This window comes from Piliocolobus tephrosceles, chromosome 18, assembly GCF_002776525.5.
Source record: "Piliocolobus tephrosceles isolate RC106 chromosome 18, ASM277652v3, whole genome shotgun sequence".
NCBI lineage: Eukaryota > Metazoa > Chordata > Mammalia > Primates > Cercopithecidae > Piliocolobus > Piliocolobus tephrosceles.
The window spans coordinates 35,521,276-35,543,557 of record NC_045451.1 but is presented as its reverse complement, the minus strand read 5'-3'; the positions used below and the strand labels follow the sequence as shown (position 1 = coordinate 35,543,557).

Here is a 22,282-nt window from a genome sequence, read left to right as displayed (position 1 = left end):
ACTAAGATCAGAGCAGAACTGAAGGAGATAGAGACACAAAAAACCCTTCAAAAAATCAATGAATCCAGGAGCTTGTTTTTTGAAAAGATCAACAGAACTGATAGACCGCTAACAAGACTAATAAAGAAGAAAAGAGAGAAGAATCAAATAGATGCAATAAAAAAAATGATAAAAGGGATATCACCACCAATTCCACAGAAATACAAACTACCATCAGAGAATACTATAAACACCTCTACGCAAATAAACTAGAAAATCTAGAAGAAATGGATAAATTCCTGGACACATACACCCTCCCAAGACTAAATCAGTAAGAAGTTGAATCCCTGGATAGACCAATAACAGGCTCTGAAATTGAGGCAATAATTAATAGCCTACCAACCAAAAAAAGTCCAGGACCAGATGGATTCACAGCCAAATTCTACCAGAGGTACAAGGAGGACCTGCTACCATTCATTCTGAAACTATTCCAATCAATAGAAAAAGAGGGAATCCTCCCTAACTCATTTTATGAGGCCAGCATCATCCTGATACCAAAGGCTGGCAGAGACACAACAAAAAAAGAGAATTTTAGACCAATATCCCTGATGAACATCAGTGCAGAAGTCCTCAATAAAATACCAGCAAACTGAATCCAGCAGCACATCAAAAAGATTATCCACCATGATCAAGTGGGCTTCATCCCTGGGATGCAAGGCTGGTTCAACATATGCAATTCAATAAACATAATCCAGCATATAAACAGAACCAAAGACAAAAACCACATGATTATCTCAATAGATGCAGAAAAGGCCTGTGACAGAAATCAACAGCCCTTCATGCTAAAAACTCTCAATAAATTCAGTATTGATTGGATGTATTTCAAAATAATAAGAGCTATTTATGACAAACCCACAGCCAATATCATACTAAATGGGCAAAAACTGGAAGCATTCCCTTTGAAAACTGGCACAAGACAGGGATGCCCTCTCTCACCACTCCTGTTCAACATAGTGTTGGAAGTTCTGGCCAGGGCAATCAGGCAAGAGAAAGAAATAAAGGGTATTTAGTTAGGAAAAGAGGAAGTCAAATTGATCCTGTTTGCAGGTAACATGATTGCATATTTAGAAAACCCCATCATCTCAGCCCAAAATCTCCTGAAGCTGATAAGCAACTTCAGCAAAGTCTCAGGATACAAAATCAATGGGCAAAAATCACAAGCATTCTTATACACCAATAACAGACAAACAGAGAGCCAAATCATGAGTGAACTCCCATTCACGATTGCTTCAAAAAGAATAATAAGGCCGGGCGCTGTGGCTCAAGCCTGTAATCCCAGCACTTTGGGAGGCCGAGACGGGCGGATCGCGAGGTCAGAAGATCGAGCCCATCCTGGCTAACACGGTGAAACCCCGTCTCTACTAAAAAATACAAAAAACTAGCCGGGCGTGGTGGTGGGTGCCTGTAGTCCCAGCTACTTGGGAGGCTGAGGCAGGAGAATGGTGTAAACCCGGGAGGTGGAACTTGCAGTGAGCTGAGATCCAGTCACTGCACTCCAGCCTGGGCGACAGAGCGAGACTCCGTCTCAACAACAACAACAACAACAACAACAAAAAAGAATAATATACCTAGGAATCCAACTTACAAAGGACATGAAGGACCTCTTCAAGGAGGACTACAAACCACTGCTCAACGAAATAAAAGAGGACACAAATAAATGGAAGAACATTCCATGCTCATGGATAGGAAGAATCAATATCGTGAAAATGGCCATATTGCCCGAAGTAATTTATAGATTCAATGCCATCCCCATCAAGCTACCAATGACTTTCTTCACAGAACTGGAAAAAACTACTTTAAAGTTCATATGGAACCAAAAAAGAGCCTACGTTGCCACATCAATCCTAAGCCAAAAGAACAAAGCTGGAGGCATCACGCTACCTGACTTCAAACTATACTACAAGGCTACAGTAACCAAAACAGCATGGTACTGGTATCAAAACAGAGATATAGACCAATGGAACCAAACAGAGCCCTCAGAAATAATACCACACATCTACAACCATCTGATCTTTGACAAACCTGAGAAAAACAAGAAATGGGGAAAGGATTCCCTATTTAATAAATAGTGCTGGGAAAACTGGCTAGCCATATGTAGAAAGCTGAAACTGGATCCCTTTCTTACACCTTATACAAAAATTAATTCAAGATGGATTAAAGACTTAAAAGTTAGACCTGAAACCATAAAAACCCTAGAAGAAAACCTAGGCAATACCATTCAGGACATAGTCATGGGCAAGAACTTCATGTTTAAAACACCAAAAGCAATGGCAACAAAAGTCAAAATTGACAAATGGGATCCAATTAAACTAAAGAGCTTCTGCACAGCAAAAGAAACTACCATCAGAGTGAACAGGCAACCTACAGAATGGGAGAAAATTTTTGCAATCTACTCATCTGACAAAGGGCTAATATCCAGAATCTACAAAGAACTCAAACAAATTTACAAGAAAAAAACAAACAACTCCATCAAAAAGTGTGCAAAGGATATGAACAGACACTTCTCAAAAGAAGACATTTATGCAGCCAACAGGCACATGAAAACATGCTCATCATCACTGGCAATCAGAGAAATGCAAATCAAAACCACAATGAGATACCATCTCACACCAGTTAGAATGGTGATCATTAAAAAGTCAGGAAACAGGCCGGGCACAGTGGCTCATGCCTGTAATCCCAGCACTTTGGGAGGCCGAGATGGGCAGATCACGAGGTCAGGAGATCGAGACCATCCTGGCTAACACAGTGAAACAGCGTCTCTACTAAAAATACAAAAAATTAGCTGGGCGTGATGATGGGTGCCTGTAGTCCCAGCTACCTGGGAGGCTGAGGCAGGAGAATGGCTTGAACCCGGGAGGCGGAGCTTCCAGTGAGCTGAGATTGCGCCACTACACTCCAGCCTGAGCGACAGAGGGAGACTCCGTCTCACAAAAAAAAAAAAAAAAAAAAAGTCAGGAAACAATAGGTGCTGGAGAGGATGTAGAGAAATAGGAAAACTTTTACACTGTTGGTGAGACTGTAAACTAGTTCAACCATTGTGGAAGACAATGTGGCAATTCCTCAAGGATCTAGAACTAGAAATACCATTTGTCCAGCCATTCCATTACTGGGTATATACCCAAAGGATTATAAATCATGCTGCTAATAAAGACACATGCACACATATGTTTATTGTGACACTATTCATGATAGCAAAGACTTGGAACCAACCCAAATGTCCATCAATGATAGACTGGATTAGGAAAATGTGGCACATATACACCATGGAATACTATGAAGCCATAAAAAAGGATAAGTTCATGTCCTTTGTAGGGACACGGATGAAGCTGGAAACCATCATTTTCAGCAAACTATCGCAAGGACAAAAAACCAAATACCGCATGTTCTCACTCATAGGTGGGAATTGAACAATGAGAACTCTTGGACACAGGGCGGGGAACATCACACACTGGGGCCTGTCGTGGCGTGGAGGGACGGGGAGGGATAGCATTAGGAGATATACCTAATGTAAATGATGAGTTAATGGGTGCAGCACACCAACATGGCACATGTATACATATGTAACAAACATGCACATTGTGCACATGTACCCTAGAACTTAAAGTACAAAAAAAAATTTAGAAAGTGAAAGAGAGAGATAAATCAATAGTAACTCCCAGGACTTGAACAACTAGTGGGAGGGATGACGTAGCCATTTAAGGGTAAGAGAGATGAACAGGTTTGGGGTGTGGATGGAAAGATTCTTGGGCCATGTAAAGCTTGCTGTGCCCTCAGACATCTAGAGGAGATCACAGGTAGGCAGTCAGATGCACATGGCTGAGGCCCAGTGCAGAGGTCAGGGCTGGGGATGCACATTCCAGAGTCAAGGACAAGGGACTTGAGGAGACACTGGGAAAGAGCACAGAGAGAAGGGCTCCTCTTTGAAGAGGGCCAAGGACAGGCCTGAGGTTAGCTCCCACATTCAGATGGCAGCAAAGGACACTGAGAAGGAAGGTCTGCAGGTGGAAGAAAACCCAGACACAGAGCTTGGGGACATGGAAGCTAAGAGGAGAGAGCATTTCCAGGACAGATGGTCAACTCCAGTATTGACCCATCTGTCCTGGAAATGGGGGTCAAAGAAGAGGAGGACAGAGAAGGCACCACTGATCTAGCAACCAGGAGGTCATCAATGACCTTGACAAGAGAAGATTCAAGGGAGCACGGAACAGATGCCCCTCTGGCATAGGTAGAAGCAAGGCCAGGAGTGGGAGATGTTGGAGATGGTGCCATGGAAGTCTGCAGGTGAAGGAGGGCTGAGTCAGTGTCTGAAGACCTGCTCCTGGGGCAAGTGGAGAGGATGGGATGTCTCCCAAAGTGTGAAGGGATGGCTGGAGGAAGAAAAGACAGACTTCAGTGTTCTGTGAGCCTCCAAAAGGCAAGCCTAAGAGCCCCCACTGAGACTTAGGGAGGAAAGATTTACAATCAGCCAGAGGAAGGATTTCAAACCAGGAGGTTCGCATGGGGAAGGATGGCCTCTTTGCGAGCTTCATGACCTGCCATCACTTACTAGCTCAACAAGGTCTTGGTGGCCATCAAGTCAGGGGGATGCCAGGCTATAAATGGTGACGTGTGGTGGAAAGCTGGAAGAGCCTCTAGCTGCCGTAACCTTGTGAGCATTCCCTAATCTAATGGGTGGGTAGATCCTTGGTCCTTCCAGCCCGACCCCTTTCTTTCCTTCCTTCCCATTCTCATGCCTTCCCCTAGCCTCCTGCCTTTGCCAAGTGATTGGCATAAAATTCTGAAAGATGGTCTACAAGGGAGGAAGCATAGGAGCGTGAAGAAGGAGAAGAGGGAGAATGGATGGTGGAAGCTGAAGGGAGGAACAGAGTTTGGGGAGCTGACCTGGGGTGAAGAAGGGGTGAGGCCCTGACAGGCACTGCACCCATCTGGTCCAGCCTCCTCAGTTTACAGGTAAGCAGACAAGGTCCAGGGAGGGAGTGCTATCCCCCCATGGAAATGCTGAGTCTGGGCGAACCCGAGGGGGGAAGAGACCCCCTTACTCCACCTCCACGGAGCCCTATGGGGACCTGTGAGGTGCTTTAACCTTGGAGCACTCAGGGAGTTACAGAGCCCATGACCTCCTTTGTATCACCCCGAGTTGGGTTAATGACCTCAGTTTTGCAGATGGTGTAATTGAGGCACAGAAATATTCATGTAAGTGGTTATTTGCCCAGGAGACTCCACAGAGACTCAAAAGCCACAAAGCTTTGGGTTCAGAGCACTCCTGGAGCAACCCTGTCTTGAGGAGGAGGAGTCTCCCAGTGCCAACCAACTCCACTTCCACCAGCAGCCTCAGCCTGCTGCAGCCTGGGTTCTGCCAGGCCCCAAGAAGCCCACATCAGGTATGTGGGACCAACGGGAGAAGCTGCCATGTTTGTTTTGCTTTTTGTTTTTCCAGCACCCAGTCCAGAACATTCCACCAACCTGCATCTCCCAAATCCTTCCTAGTTGGGTGAAGCCCAAGAGCTCCGGCCCTTTTTCCCTCCTTTTCCACAGAAGAGAACATTGACCAGGAAGGCTTAAGCGAGCCAGCTGCACCTGCCATGCAGGAGTGTGCTTCCTCCGCTGTCCTGCCCTCAGATGGCCACGATGGCATTCGGTACTGCAGGGGTCACACTGCTCCCAAGGGCTCCTCTTTGAAATGTATAATTGCCAGGAGCAGGTGGAGGGACGCATTTTTCAGAGGCAACAATCAGAAAAACACTAAGTACACTTGGGAAGGCAGGAGGGAGGAGGACACAGAAGATAGAAGGTGGAAGAGACAGGGAAGGAGGAGATGAGAGACCCTAAAGATCATCTTGTCTGAGATCAACCCCGCAGCTTTGACAACAGTTGCAAAGAAGCGATCTACTATTTTTTTTTTTTTTTTTTTTTTGATACGGTCCTACTCTGTCACCCAGGCTGGAGTGCAGAGGCATGATCTTACCTCATTGCAGCCTCGAACTTCTGGGCTCAAGTGATCTTCTGACCTCAGCCTCCTAAGTAGCTAGGACTACAAGTGTGCACCACCATGTCTAGCTTTTTATTTTTCTTAATTTTTGATAGAGACGGGGTCTTGTTATGTAGACCAGGCTGGTCTTGAACTCCTAGCCTCAAGTGATCCTCCCACCTCAGCCTCTTAAAAGTTCTGGGATTATAGGCATGAGCAACTGTGCCTGACCAGAAGTGATCTACTTCAATCAATATGGCCTTTTTTTATGATCTAACAGCCAGGAGCTGAAGGCAGAAATAGAAGACCTGAGAGGACTTGGAAAGAAAAGACAAGGATACTCACCCAGCCCTGCATGAGCTGTCCACAGCCCAGAAGGAAGAACCCCTCTAACCTCCCATGAGTGCTGGGACTCTGTAGTCACACAGGAGATATGGTGCTCCAGCTCCACCCACCACCTGGAAGTGACCTAACCTTTGGTGACTCAGTTTCCTCATCTGTAAAATGGAGGGTAATGAATACACCCACCTCAAAGGTTTGAGGGTAAGGACTAAATGGGATAATACATGTAAGGCACCCAGCATAGTGCCTGGCCCCAGACACTCACTTGGCTCGCTTTTCTGCCAAGAGGGCCCTCTTGTGTCATCTGTTTGGGGCTTGCTCTTTTTTTCCTATAGCTGGTGCTGCCCTGGCCTTGGGAAGTCTTCCACACTCCATCCCAGAAGCCCAGGAAGAAGGGTGCAGGGGGAAGGCTGTCCCACCCGCAGGCAGCCTGGGCCAGCCCTGCTCTGGACCTCAGAGACAAGTGTCTCCTGAGTTGCCTTCCACACCTCCTCTTTGCCAGCCCATTACAGTGGTAAGACCAGGAGGGCCAAGACTGGTGTGGAGTATGGAAAGGGGGCCAGTGAGGCCAGCCAAGGAGCCTGTGGCTGTGCCTGGATCTAGAGGATCCAGAGGGCCCTGGAGATGCTCACACAGGTGGTCCAGCCCAGTTCTCCAAAGCCAGAGGCTCCGCGGGATTTGGGGAATATGTGAGCAAACACAGAAGGATTATGTGCACTCGCCAGAGGGTCCTCTGTGTGTGCAATGACAGAAGCAGACGTATCTACAGAAGGCAGAGTTAAAGGGATTTCAGTTGGGCTGGGGCTAGCAGGGAAGGCTTCAAGGAGGAAGTGGATACTGGCGGGAGTACAAGGACTTGGATGTGGAGCCAGACCCAGTTGGCAGAAGCTGAGTGAAGCCCTTTGTGCTGTGGCCATGGGCCAGACTGACAGTCAACTCTGCTGGGACAGTGCCTGGGGGACTCCTGCCTCAGTTCTCCTCTGTCCCTGTGACTGAAGCGGTGGATGTTTTCCTGAGGCGGTGCATGCAACACTGCCCACCTTGCAGGACACAGGCCATGACCATGGGGGCACCGCTGCCTCCCCCTGCTCACTGAGCAGTTGCCAGGCAGACGGGTAGCTAGGCCAGTCCAGAGGGATCAGGGTTAGAGCTGACTATGGAGGACAAGTACCCACTATCCTCCTCCACCTCCCCAGAGGGGCCATGCTCGGTGAGGGGTGTTTAGGAGGAGGTCTAGTCAGTTAGCACAGGAGTACGTCATCTGCTTTCACTGCCCCCTCTCTACGTTTTTTTTTTTTTAGATGGAGTTTTGCTCTTGTTGCCCAGGCCGGAGTGCAATGGCACCATCTCAGCTCACCACAATCTCCGCCTCCTGAGTTCAAGCGATTCTCCTGTCTCAGCCTCCTGAGAAGCTGGGATTACAGACATGTGCCATCACGCCTGGCTAATTTTGTATTTTTAGTAGAGACAGGGCTTCTCCACCCGCTCTACTTTTTATACCCCACCCCCACCAACTGTCAGTCTTCCTTTTCCCACCCAGAAGCCCACAAATGTCAGCCTGCCCTACTATCAGCTCTTTTCAAGAGTGAATTCTCTTGCAATTCCAGCCTGTGAATGAGTTTCTGATTCTAATGTGTTTCCAGAAAGGAGACAACTTTTCAAAGACAATGGCAGGAGACAGGTTAGATCCAAAGGAATAAATCTCTAAGGGAAGACTCAGAACATTGAAATCAAAGTTTGCTTTCTTACCAAGAGCCTTTACTATTTCCTTGCGTAATTCATTTTTTTTTTTACACAATTCACATTTATTGAGCACCTACTACATAACAGGTGCCACACTAGGTGCTGGGAATTCAAAACTGAAGATGCACAACCACTGTCTTGCTGAGAAGATGGAAGCATAAACACATGAGAAAGGTCTTCACAGGCCTTCCTACTTGTGCAAAACACCCACTTAAATAGAAACATTTGCTGACTGAAAATTATTCCAGCTGGGTGCCATGGCTCACGCCTGTAATCCCAGCATTGGGAGGCTGAGGCAGGTGGATCACTTGAGGTCAGGAGTTCAAGACCCAGCCTGGCCAACATAGTGAAACCCCATCTCTACTAAAAGATACAAAAGTTAGCCGGCCCTGATGGCAGGTGCCTGTAGTCCCAGTTACTCAGTAGGCTGAGGGAGGAGAATTGCTTGCACCCAGGAGGCGGAGGTTGCAGTGAATCAAGATTGCACCACTGCATTCCAGCCGGAGCGATGGGGTGAAACTCTGTCTCAAAAAAAAAAAAAAAGAAAGAAAAAAAGAAAAAGAAAAAGAAGATTATTCCTATATGCTCATTAAATCAGTTCCCCTAAGGATGCTTATTGGACAACACATTACAGACCTAGACTTGAAATTAATAAAGCTATATGTCAATGTATATCTTATAGCTCGCACCTTTCTAATTCAGCCTGGACTTCCCCCAGCCTGTGACCAATAAGAAGATCTGACCACAGCCTTTTAAGAGCACTATCTGGCTTGAATTTGCTTTGTGGTGCTGTTTGGAGTTTTCCAGACTAATCATTTGGACTGGCTCCTTCTCCTTGTGGCTCCTGCTTGAGTATATACAATGTATGAGTCGTTTGCTTTTTTGCCCCTCTTCATCCTCTGGTTATATTTGGTACTTCCTGACTTCCTTTCCAAACTGTTAATAATAAATAACAGGTTGTAACACACTTCAACACCACACAACTATAGATAGCAAAACATGGCATGCACTGAATTATTCAATAGGTGAATAATACCATGAAGCTCATCCCATCTTCCAGATTTGGAGAGTTGTTAATTGGGACAATGTACATGGTGTCCTCGTTAGGTCCTCCCCCAAGCTCTGCACGTCTGCTGCCAGGAGCTGTCCTGCCCATTTTAAAGAAGGCAGAAGCTGCTCACACACCAGGGTAAAAACTCTTCAATACCCAGTTCCATTCTAACTACGTTAACCACTATTTCCCACATGTGGGGACTCTACATACTGCAGTCCTTCAACTAGGTGGGTACTTTGGGGTCAACTAGAAATGGATATTTGAAATTGGAATTGTCCCAGGAAAATGTGGAAGGTGTGGTCATGCCATTTATTCTGTGACTAAGGAAATTCTTGCTCAGATGGGAGCACTCCAGAAGCAAGTCAACTCAGCTGATAACAATGTTGCATCAAAGGCACCTGAATTCCAAAACCAACTTGGCAGAGGTCAGCTGTGTTTCTGACCCTGCGGGTTCCCAGCTGATAGGAAAAAGGAAGCTGGCCCAGATCATGGAGAGAGGGGCAGAGAAAATAAAGGGTAAGGGGAGTGAGAAAGGCGGTGGGGAAGCAAGGACGTGGAGGAGAGAGGGAGGCAATGGGGAGGGAGAAAGGAAGGAGGGCCAAGAACAGGTAACAGGAAGAAAGGCAGAGGACAATACAGGTGCAGTGAGGGGTAAGAGAAGTTACAGGTGAAACCGTGGAAAGAGGAAGGAAAGACAAAAGATGCTGGCAGCAGGAAAAGTTAGGAATGGAGCCCACGCAATGGCAATGGTTTCAGCCACTGCCTGGAGACATCTGCCCAGAAACAGCTTCCCAGGGGCCCATCTGTCTGCCTTGCTCACTTGACTCGCTTTTCTTTTCTTTTCTCTCTTCTCTTCTTTTTTTCTCTTTCTTTCTTTCTCTTTCTCTTTTCTCTTTCTTTCTTTTCCTTCCTTCCTCCCCCCCTCTCTCTCTCTCTCTTTCTTTCTTGACAGGGTTTCACTGTCACTCAGGCTGGAGTGCAGTGGCACAATCTCAGCTCACTGCAGCCTCCGCCTCCCAGGTTCAAGCTGTTCTCCCGCCTCAGCCTCCCAAGTAGCTAGGATTATAGGCCTGTGCCACCACATTCAGCTAATTTTTGTATTTTTAGTGGAAATGGGGTTTCACCATGTTGGCCAGGCTGGTCTTGAACTCCTGACCTCAAGTGATACGCCCGCCTCGACCTCCCAAAGTGCTGGGACTACAGGCATGAGCCACCATGCCTGGCCTTGACTAACATTTTCTACCCCAAACCTCTTGAAGAACTCTCCTAGGAGTTCAGTAGGGAGGTACACACTTGCTGACTTACCTAGACTGCTCACCACCTGGGAGGCAGGGCCAGTCAGCAGACAGGCCAGCATGGGAGGCTCAGCTTCCTAGGATAAGCAAGGGCCCCCACCTCACCTGTGATGTCCAGAGCTCCCTCTGCACTTCCATGGAAAGAACTGTGGTCCCAAAGGCCAGCATAAGACCCTCCAGCCCAGGACACCATGTGTGGCCACCCCCACACCCTCGGGCACATCTGTGGACATTTGCTCAACTGTTTTCTGACACCAGAGACTCATCTTTCTCAAAGCATTGAATAAAAACATACATATCAGGAGTCCTTGAAAAATCCATTACTTTTCCTCTGCAGGGTCAATTTAATGTTTGTGTGTCAAAATCACCAGCAACAAAAATGTGAGCCTCTCTCTCAGGGAAACGGACGTGAGAGTTACCCCCTCCTTAGAAATACAAAAATTAAGAAACCAAACAGCTTAATCAGCCCCTGGGAATGCTTAGCTGGCAGGTTCCAGTCACACCCAGCTCCCAGCAGAGACAGTATCCTGCCTCGTCTGCAAAAATTCTCCACAATACCCTCCCTGCAATGAGTGTGCCCAGCCTCAGAATATTCCATTTTTATTCATTCAACAAATATTACTGATCAAGAGGAAATAGCCACATGATGGGGCGTATAGCAAATCTCAACACCATCTTGATGGAAATGGTTCTGCTCCAGCCAAGGGCAACCTCCCCTGTGGGCAGGGCAGGGAGCACCTGGGCAGGGGACTTCAGAGAAGCAGGGAACACCCACCTGACACCCGCTTCTTGATGCCACCCACCCATACACACCTACACACACCTGCTGGCTGATATCTGAAATCCCTGCAGCAGGGACAGAGCTTCGGCCCCCACCCCTAAATGGAGGTTTGAGACCAAGACTCCCCACACTACCCACCGGATAGAAGGGGCCAGTGAATCCCTGCTCGGTTGTGGTTGGGTCCTATGCCTCATCCTTCAAACTCATTCACCCTCAGGTTAAAGGAACCAGGTGGGATACCAAAGTGCAGGGAGTTTTGAGCCACCGGAACGAGCCTGCTTCTTCCATCCTAGGAAGTGGACAATGTGGCAGGGGCTGCAGGGCCACCCCGGGTCAGGCTTCCCCCCTCCCTGGCCTTTTGCCGGGGTCTGTACCTGGAGCTGGAGTCACTGCCGCTCTGCACTGCTGGATCATCCGTGACATTAAAGAGCCCCGTCCAATTGGACAGCTGGTCACCACTCTGCCAACCAAACTGGAGGCCTCTGGCAAGAAAACGAGGCAGTCGGTACTCATGCTCATTTGCTGGGTTAAGCCTGCCTACCAGAGAGCCACATTCTGTCGCTGTGCCCAAGTGACACATCGCCTTGGTCATGCAGTTAAAGGAGGTGATGGTACTGACTCCAACCATGAGGATGGCGATCATAAACCACAGCACTCTGCAGTGCTCTCTGCTGTTCTGCACTCATCCCCTCGTTCCATCTGTACCAGCAGGGCTGAGAGCACGCATTTCACACACAGGGACATTGAGACTTCGCGAGACAAAGGTCACAGAGCTCTTCTACCTCCTATACCGTGCCATCCTTCAATTCCTGCCTCCAGTTAAACCAAAAGAGAGCCAGCGCCAGCACCAGCATTTTGTCCTCCTCAAAAGCCAGACACACTTCAGGGCTTTTAATAAAATCTACAGTATTCCAGCACACAAGGATACCATTTTTGGTTCAAGATGTGCACTCAACACAGGTTTATCTCCACTCCTTCCCCAACCCTCACTAAAATGACAGCAAAGGGATAAATACAGACATGCATGTGGGGAGAAGGCCATAGAAGGGGCCAGCAATAACATGCTGGATCATGAAAAGCACAAGGTCACAGACCTCCACCAGAGAGTGAACACCTGACTGCCTGCAAAAAGTAGATCTACTCACAGTGAACAACTCAGGAAGGCTCAGGAATGGAAGGTCCCCAGGGCCAGCAAAGGTGGGAGTGCAAAATGGAGCTAAGAGCAGGATTGTTTGAAGTCCGCACAAAAAGCAGTTAGACAACCCTCTCCCCAATGCCCTGTGAATTCCCATACCAGGCCCTCTTCCCAAGCCCAGGCAGCCTGGCCACTCCACCTGCCCACCTCACAGATGTCAGGAGATTGCTTTCTGGGGAAACTGACTCACAGAAGTTCTGTGCTGTTTTCTTATATCAGAGATTCTGCACTGAAAACAGCGGGTGTGCCTGAAAGTCTGCTGACTGAGTGCACCTGGCTTCTGAATACTTGGGCCACACACCTGCCTTCCAGGTTTGTTGAGGGATGGGTTTCTCAGGAGGGAAACTGACCTGCTCAAAAGAAACAGATATGGAGGAAAGGGTTGGTGCCTGCTTCATCGCCCCAGGGCAGGCTTTCTCAGCCTGGCACTATGGCATCTGGGGCTGGCTACTTCTTTGTTGTGGGACTGTCCTGTGCATTATAGGATGCTGAGCAACATCCCTGCTCTCTCCCACTAGATGCCAGCAGCATTGTACCCCGGACCCTTCTGTTGTGGCAATCAAAAATGTCTCCAGACATTGCCAGTGTCTCCTGGGGGCAAAATTGCCCCAGTTGAGAATCGCTGTCTATAACAATCCACAGAGCTTCCAAGAAACCTTCTAGTGACTGGCTGGCCCTTAAATATGAACAGGCTATTAGGACTATCAGCATGTGAAGAAAACTTTAACGGTCAGAGAACAAAACAAAACAAAACAAAATAAAACAAAACAGCTTTCTCTGCTCATGACCAGTGTGGTCTCAATATGCAGAACGATTCCAGTGAATGCATAAACCCGTACCTCCCAAGGAAATGCTTCGCCAGCAACCACGTCATCGGTGCCAAGACCATGTGTCCACGCAAAAGGACATGGGCGAAATTGACAAGGTTACAGGCAGGTTTAATGACCAGTTTAAAACCTATGTTATCCAGAGGGCCATTTGCAGGATGGGTGAGTCAGATGATTCCATTCTCCGACTGGCCAAAGCCAATAGCATCACCTCAGAAAGAACTTTTGACTGGACAGAATCATGGATGTGAAATATTTCTGTAAATAAATAGTGAGGCCAGGCTTGGTGGCTCATGCCTATAATCCCAGCACTTCGGGAGGCCGAGGTGAGTGGATCACCTGAGCTCAGGAGTTTGAGACCAGACTAGACAACATGGTGAAAGCCCATCTCTACAAAAAATACAAAAATTAGCTGGGCATGGTGGCACTCGCCTTGGGAGGCTAAGGCAGGAGAATCCTTTGATCCCGGGAGGTGGAGGTTGAAGTGAGCTGAGATCACACCGCTGCACTCCAGCCTGAGCAAGAGAGTGAGACCCTGTTTTGAATGAATGAATGAATGAATGAATGAATAAATAAGTAAATAGTGAAACACTTATAAAAAGAATGCAGGGAGAAAAAGACAAAAGAAAAAAGAAGGCGGAGCGTAGTGGCTCATGCCTGTAATCCCAGCACTTTGGAAGGCCGAAGCAGGCGGATTGCCTGAGGTCGGGAGTTCGAGACCAGCCTGGCTAGCATGGTGAAACCCTGTCCTACTAAAAATACAAAAATTAGCTGGGCATGTTGGCAGGTGCCTGTAATCCCAGCTACTCGGGAGGCTGAGGCAGGAGAATCGCTTGAACCTGGGAGGTAGAGGTTGCAGTGAGCTGAGATCATGCCATTGCACTCCAGCCTGGGTGACAAGAGTGAAACTCCATCTCAAAAAAAAAAAAAAAAAAAAAGCGGAAATTTTTTTTTCAGTAAAACCCTTAATAATAAATAGCCTCTAAGCTAAGGGAATCAGGCAGCAGATGGTCACTGGAGCTGGGAACTGATCCATCCATATCTCCAATAATAGGTTAAGTGCCTGAGTCTCTGCACCTCTTGAGGCCTCTTTAAAGATGACTATCTCAGTTGCCTTCAAAGTCCTTGACTGCAAGTATCATAGATCTGAGCCTTCTTCTATGATGCCCACGCATCCCCCTCTTCAGAAGTCTAGCTCACCTCCCACGCGTGTATCAGCTTGGTCTCTCAGCCAGACCCTAGGCTGAGGAGGCTCCTTGGGGCCCTGCTAGCAGAGAGCTGCACACATGAGGTGCTCCAGCGATGCTTTGCTGAGTGACAGTAGACCCCATTCTCATACTCTCCAGGCTCCACAGCAGTGGGGAGCTCAGAGCAAAATGTACAACTCACAGGACAGAGGCCGAAGCCAAACAGAATGCTTGTCCAGTTCTTAGTCCATTCAAAAAACAGAAGTGTTCCGGTCTGGTTCTGATTCGATAGTTATTCATTTATCCACTTATTTATTTATTGAAGTGGTTGTTTCCTTTCAAAGAGATCACCAAGGTATTTCTTAAAGAAAATTTGGGCTTGGCTTATTAAGAGAGACACTTTGAGCACCTATTACGAACCCAGCCCTTTACATAAATGGTCTCAATTCCTACAAACGCCTCACACAGAAAATCTCATGATCCGGCCAAGCATGGTGGCTCACACCTGTAATCCCAGAACTTTGGGAAACCGAGACGGATGGATCACTTGAGGTCAGGAGTTCGAGACCAGCCTAGCCAACATGGTGAAACCCCGTGTCTATTAAATATACAAAAATTAGCAGGGCATGGTGGCACATGCCTGTAATCACAGCTACTCTGCGAGGCTGAGGCATGAGAATCACTTGAACCCAGGAGGCCGAGGTTGCAGTGAGGAGAGATCATGTCACTGCACTCCAGCCTGGGTGACAGAGCAAGATGAAAGAAAGAAAGAGAGGAAGAGAGGAAGGAAGGAAGGAAGGAAGGAGGGAGGGAGGGAAGGAAGGAAGGAAGGAAGGAAGGAAGGAAGGAAGGAAGGAAGGAAGGAAGGAAGGTCTCATTATCTCCATTTACAGCTGATAAAATATGCAGCTCAGAGAGGTTTAGCAGCTTGCCCAAGTAACAAGTAGCCAAGCTAAGATTTAAACCAAGGGCTAACTCTAAATGCTTCTACTCCTAAAAGCCTTTACCAAACAGCCTAGGGGCCAAGAAAACAGTAATATTTCCACCTGAGATTTTGCAAACTAGCTAGTTCACAAACATATCAAATCAATGTCCAGCCCAGGAGTCTGCTATGAGACTCACGGGTCCTTAAAAAATAGTCTAACCAGCTAGACTTCTTCCCACGGAATGCAATGAAGGGTCAGCTAGCCAACCACACTATCGTCCTCCTACGCATGGTGAGACCCCATGTCCCTTCACATGGAAGTCCCCTCCCAGGACTATAGAGGTGAGGGACTACTGAGCAGAAAATATGATGACTTAGAAAGACACTCATTATTAAATGGGGGGAAAAAACAAGCTACAAAAGGAGATACACAGTAGTAGTTCTATTTGTGTAAGGTTTTATACCAGAAACCTGGTTACTTTTGTAGCTGGAATTACAGTTTATTCTTTCTTTTGGTTTAGCAATGTTTACTCATTTATCTCAAAAAAACCTAATTGCATAATTTTCAAAACCAATGTATTATATAATTTAAATTCCATTCCTGAACTAAGGATAGGATCTATTATTAGTCAAAGAAACCCAATGAGGAGGGTGTGTGGAGGTATAAAGGAAGATGACAAAAGGAAAAACATTTCACAGCTGGACACGGTGGCTCACGCCTGCAATGCCAGTACTTTGGGAGGCCATGGTGGGAGGATCACTTGAGGTCAGGAGTTTGAGACCAGCCTGACCAACATGGTGAAACCCTGTCTCTACTTAAAAAAAAAAAAAATTATCCAAGCATGGTGGTGCGCACCTGTAGTCCCAGCTACTTGGGAGGCTGAGGCAGGAGAATTGCTTGAACCTGGGAGGCAGAGGCTGCAGTGAGCTGAGGTTGCGCCACTGCAGTCCAGTCTGGGTGACTGAGTGAGACTCTGTCTCAAAAAAAATAATTAAATAAAACAAAAATTTTTAAAAAACGTTAAAAAATAAAACATTTTATTTACTCATTCATTTATACAACATTTATTGAGCATCTACTATGCATCAGGAATTGGTAGTTGCTGGGCCAAGTAACAGCAAAGAGCAAACTCTTGTTTCCAAAATGCTCACTAACACACATGGAAATATTAGCAAACAAGAGAGGACAAAATCAAGTGCTTAAACAGAATGCTGTAACTGGTTTTTTATGTCTAATTTATTTTTTCAGGAGGAAAATATTTGAAGTGAATATGACAGGATGTTAACATTTGTTAACACTCCTTATTCTCAGTCATGACTGCATGAATGTTTGTTATATTGTTCTCTACACTCCTTTGTAGTCTATATTTCTACAATAAAACTACATGTTAAAATAAGTTTTAAGTCCGGGCACGGTGGCTCGTGCCTGTAAGTCCAGCACTTTGGGAGGCCAAGGTAGGGGGATCATGAGGTCAGGAGTTCAAGACCAACCTGGCCAAGATGGTGGAATCCCATCTCTACTAAAAATACAAAAAAATTAGCCAGATGTGGTGGCACACACCTGTAATCTCAGCTACTAGGGAGGCTGAGGCAGAGAATTGCTTGAACCCGGGAGGCGGAGGTTGCAGTGAGTCAAGATCACGCCACTGCATTCCAGCCTGGGTGACACAGCGAGACTTCATCTCAAAAAACAAACAGACAAACAACAACAAAAAAAAAACAAGTGCTTAACTGTGCTAAACTCGTAATCACTAACAAGGCCTTGGAGTAGCCAAAGTCAGCTTCCTGGACTCAGTCAGCCTTGCAGAATCTTAGCACCTTGCAGGTTAAGCTAGGATTGAACACAGCCTTGACCCTAAGGAAATAGAACATATAAAGAATTACGTAAACTGATTTATTCAAGACTGGATTCAGATATTTAGAGGCCCCAAGCACTGAAAAGCGTGTGGTGCCACCTGACACCCATACTTACTCAAAAGTTATGTGCCTGTTAAAATAAAAATAGCTCTGTCTGGATTTTCTGATTATGAAATCCGGGATATGTTTATGGAGGCTCAGCTTTTCTCTGTCGTGTGGTTATTGCTGACAACCTGGCTCAGCCAGGTCCCCAGTTGCGTAACCCACAGCCGTGTAACTTAGCCCCTTGCTCTCATGGCAATGAATCCTACAGCCATCAGAGGGTGGGGAAAGCTGCCCATGCTTCCCTGAGCCAACTACTAGGGGAATTTCAGGACAGAAGGCAAAAATCACATCTTGGGGAAGCAATTTAAAAACAGGTGGAACTACCTCCATTAATAATACCCTCCCAATATTGTAAGACATTATCTTATTAAAATTTTTGCCAATGGATTAAAAAATATATATGTTCCAGGCACTGTGACAGATTTACATGTTATTTCAGATCCTCCCAAAAGCCTATAGGTGGGCATTAGGACGCCATTTCACAGATGAGGAAACTGAACCTAGGGAGATTAGAGTTACAACCTGCCCAGATACTGTGAAGAGCAGAGAAAGTATTCGAGCCCAAGCCCAACGCCAGGGCCCATGTTTCTTCCTTCTCTCCTTTAACCCCATGTTCTCATGCTCTTTTTTGGGGATAAAAAGACTTTTCCATTGTCCAATATTTTTAATATTGTTCGGGCTGCTGCCATTGCTGTGGACTGTTTAATGATGAAGTCCATATAAAACAAACCATGACTGGGCGTGGTGGCTCACGCCTGTAATCCCAGCATTTTGGGAGGCTGAAGCAGGCAGATCACAGGGTCAAGAGGTCAACATGGTGAAACCCTGTCTCTACTAAAAACATAAAAATTAGCTGGGCGTAGTGGCATGCGCCTGTAGTCCCAGCTACTCGGGAGGCTGAGGCAGGAGAATCGCTTGAACCCGGGAGCGGAGGTTGCAGTGAGCTGAGATCGCACCACTGCAATCCAGCCTGGTGATGGAGTGAGACTCTGTCTCAAAAATAATAATAATAATAACCATAGAATATTATAAAATGAAGAGGCTGAAACAAGTCATCTCTGAGATCCTTTTCCATTTTGATTGAAGAGCCAAAGTCACAGAATTTCTGGCACTGGAGGAGGCCAGTGGAGGCAATTTTGTGGGGGACACACAGGAAGGGAAGGAAGTGGCACATGTGTAGCTCTCCATTCACAGTGTGTGGGCTCCTGCACAATCTGCCTTTGCATATGGTAGGCCTGGGGCCAAGCGTGTGCGAGTGCCCACTCAGATGCTGGAATCTCCAGGGTGGCTGAACCAAAAGAGGATGAATCTATGGGACACAGGGCACTTGGCACCATGGACTTGGGTTCCCCACAGAAGCCCCACACCTGACGCCAGAGCCCAGGACCCCATGTGCTGACTGCTCAACCCAGTGGGGCACAGCGTGCAGCCCAGGTCACCAAAAGACTGGTCATGTGCTCAAGACAAAATGCAACCGAACCCATCCTTGCAAACCACCTCCAAGAGCCTCCTGCTTCAGGTTGAGGCTCCCACAGGCTCTGGAGGGTGAAACTGAAGCCACTGTCATTGCTATGCTCTGTTTTTCAGGTCAGTAGAGGACAGGAAGGCAGCTGCTTCCTAGATGGTCTCCTAGGTCTTCATGCCTTCCCTGCCCAATGTCCTAAACACTGCCATCAGAGTGAGCTTCCTATGGAGTATCCCAATAGCACCACTTGTCTGTTCCAGAACCTTCCAAGACTCCCCACGACCCAAAGGACAGGATTCCAGACCCTAAACTCAGTTCCCCAGCAGTGGTCCTACAGTTTCACTTGCACCCCTCTGCAAACCTCATCTTTTTAAGCCACCATTGTGCTCCCACACTCATCCTGTGCCCCACCTGCCTCAATGTCCCTCAACCTTCAATGTCCAGCTCAAGCACCACAGCTTCCCTGAGGCCCTTCTTGACCACTCTGGCCCAGCCTACCGGGCCGTCCCACCTTGGAACCAAGTCAGCACTTACTCTCAAACCCCCTACATCTTCTCATCCTGCCTGACTCAGCAGTCACTTCTGCCTGTCTATCTGCGAGTTCTGTCACCCCTACATAATTATGGTCCTTCCTAGGGAAGAAACTAGACTTTATATCTAAACCTGAGCCTCAAATTGTCTTTCTCAAGGTCCTTAAGCAATCAGAGTGGGGAAAGGGGGCTAGGGGTGGGTGCCTTGAGGTTCTAGAACTATGAGATCCTGAACTCCACCCTCCCCAGAGGCCCCTTTTAAAGAAAATTGGAACAGGAGAGTCTTACCAAAGAGGAAGAAACAGAGGGAGGGGAGGCCAGCCAAAAACACATGCCAGACTGCTTGTTGAGTTCAGCCCTCCGGGGACAGGCAAAGGGGCTGCAGCCATAGAGATGTTAGAGGTGCCACCAGGCAAACTTCCACCCAAGAGACAAGGTGTACAGTGGATCATCCAGAGCTAGTAAGGGGCACCAGGCAGGGAGGGGTGTGAGTTGAAGGGCCACAGGGGCTGTCCCCTGTCCCTAAAGTATCTTACCCATTAACCTGTCACTCAGACTCCAAAAGAATGACAGTGTTGCGGCCTACAATTACAAATGGACTTCTTCAATGTTAGGAGATACTGCTGCTGCCCTCAAGAACTGACAGTCTGGTTTTAACCATTAATTGGGAAATGACCACCTTGCACAGGTGGGGTCCTGGGAAGAGTCCAGAGGTTGGGGGTTAGTGAGAGGACAGAAAAAGCAGCGAGCTGGAGAAGGCCAGGCCAGGGTTCTGCTAGGAACTGCAGCACTAATCCCAGAAACTGCTAGTTCTCAGTGAGGGGCAAAATAGCTCCAATTGCTAAACAGCCTTTCCCAGGATTTTAGGCAGAAGTGCCAGTTTGATGAGAGAGAAGGTTCTGGATAAGAAGGTGTTATCGGTGCCTCTCCATCACTCACACACCTGCAGCTGCCATGTTCCTTTAAAGGTGTTAACACCAGCCCCATAGGTGGCACTTTCTTCAGAGCTTCAACAGCCATCCAAACAGATGACTCACCTCTGGGCAATGCCTGCCTCTAGAGATTCTTGGATAGAGGGGCTCACATTCCACCATTTACCAGCAGTGTGATTCTCAGCACTGAAACTCTCAGCACTGAACCTCTTTAAGTCTCAGTTTTCTCATCTGTCAAAGGGGATGAATAATCCTCAACCTAAGGATACAAACAGTCTACAAAAGCAGACATATAAATGCTAACATGCATATAAAGCCTTTTATATCTAATAATACACAATTAAAATGTATTTAACCCAATGTTTGCATCCCGAAAACATAATGGAGTGGTTGATGGACAAGGTGAGAAATCTTCCTTTCCATTTGTACACACTTTTGTAACTTCTGATTTTATACATGCTTGCATTACTTTTTCAAAAAATAAATAAAAGTAGGCCTGGCACTTTGAGAGGCCAAGGCAGGGGGATAGCTTGAACTCAGGAGTTTGAGACCAGCCTGGGCAACATAGTGAGACTCTGTCTCTACCAAAAAAAAAAAAAAAAAATCAAAAAATTAGAGCTCGGGAGGCTGCGGCAGGAAGATCATTTGAGCACAGGAGGTTGAGGCTGCAACTAGTCATGATCACACCACTGCACTCCAGCCTGGGTGATGGGGCAAGATGCTGTCTCAAAAAATAAAAATAAAAGTAAACAAGCAAAAGTAGGCTGGGCACAGTGGCTAATGCCTGTACTTCCAGTGCTTTGGGAGGCTGAAGTGGGAGGAGAGACCTGGAGTTCAAGGCTGCACTGAGCTATGATTGTGCTACTGCACGACAGCCTGGATGACAGAGCAACACCCTGCGTCTAAAAAAGAAAAAAGAAACAACCACAAAAATTTACAAAAAATAAACAAAATTAAATTTTGGTGTGGGTTTAACCTGACTAGTAACCAAAGACATGCAAATGAAAATAATACAATCTTATTTTTAACCTATCAAATTGGTAAAATATATGTAATGTTAATACTCAAGGCTGGTCTTTGGTATCAACTTTCTGAAAGAGGATTTGGAAATATCTATCAAAAGGTTTAATAATGCTTATACCTTTGGTCCCAGTGATACCCCTTTCAGGATTTAATCCTCAGGAAATTATCAAAATCACAAAGAGGGTTTGAACCAGACAGACTGTTGTCTCAAGTCTTATTAATCAGGCAACCTAAATAGGCACCATTAGGAAAAGGCTGGGGACTGCAGTGCTTCAGAACGATGGGAGGGCTGGCACGGTGGCTCACACTTGTAATCCCAGCACTTGGGGAGGATGAGGCAGGAGAAATGCTTGAGCCCAGGAGTTCTAGACCAGCTTGGGCAATATAGTGAGACCCCATCTCTACCAATTTTTTTGTAACTGGCCGGGCATAGTGGCACACACCTATAGTCCCAGCTATTTGGGAGGCTGAGGCAGGAGGATCACTTGAGTTTGGGAGAGTGAGGCTACAGTGAGACCTGACTGTGCCACTGCACTCCAGGCAGACCCTGTCTCAAAAAAAAACAAAGAAAAAAAAACCACATGGATGGCCATGTAACCACCAAAACATCATATATATAAAGACGTTTTAAATGACATAGGGAAACCATTAAATTTAAGCAAAAAAAGTCAGAATATATGTGTAAATTCACTATTATTTCATACATCTTTTTAAAAAGCGCTTAGTGGAAACCCTGAAAGAAAACAAGTCAAAAAGTTCTGATGTCTCTGAGTGGTAGGATTATGTGAAATTTTTTTTTCCTGCTTCTTCCTACTTTTTGGCCCTGAAAGCTTTACGATGAACAATGTATTATTTTTATAACCACATTAAAAAGTGGGAACAATGTAAACTCAAAACCATAATAGTAATAATAAAATAATAATCCTAGACAACTTTCTAGGTTGCTTAGAGGCACACAGTAGGTCCTCAATAAATTATTCTGGGACTGTCTCAAATAAGAGAAGAAGCCTTCTT

General features: G+C 46.6%; 1 protein-coding gene across 3 annotated transcripts in view; it reads right to left on the bottom strand.

The window, feature by feature from the left end:
• The window catches only part of ST8SIA5 (ST8 alpha-N-acetyl-neuraminide alpha-2,8-sialyltransferase 5), an 87,641-nt gene that overhangs the window by 36,544 nt on the left and 28,815 nt on the right, over nt 1–22,282 (bottom strand). The window contains exon 2 of one of the 3 annotated variants that reach the window (XM_023207470.2): nt 11,597–11,704. The exons of the other annotated variants lie outside the window; for them this stretch is intronic. Coding sequence (XP_023063238.1) covers nt 11,597–11,704 — 108 coding nt within the window. The remainder of the gene's footprint in view (nt 1–11,596; nt 11,705–22,282) is intronic. 3 annotated transcript variants of the gene reach the window in all.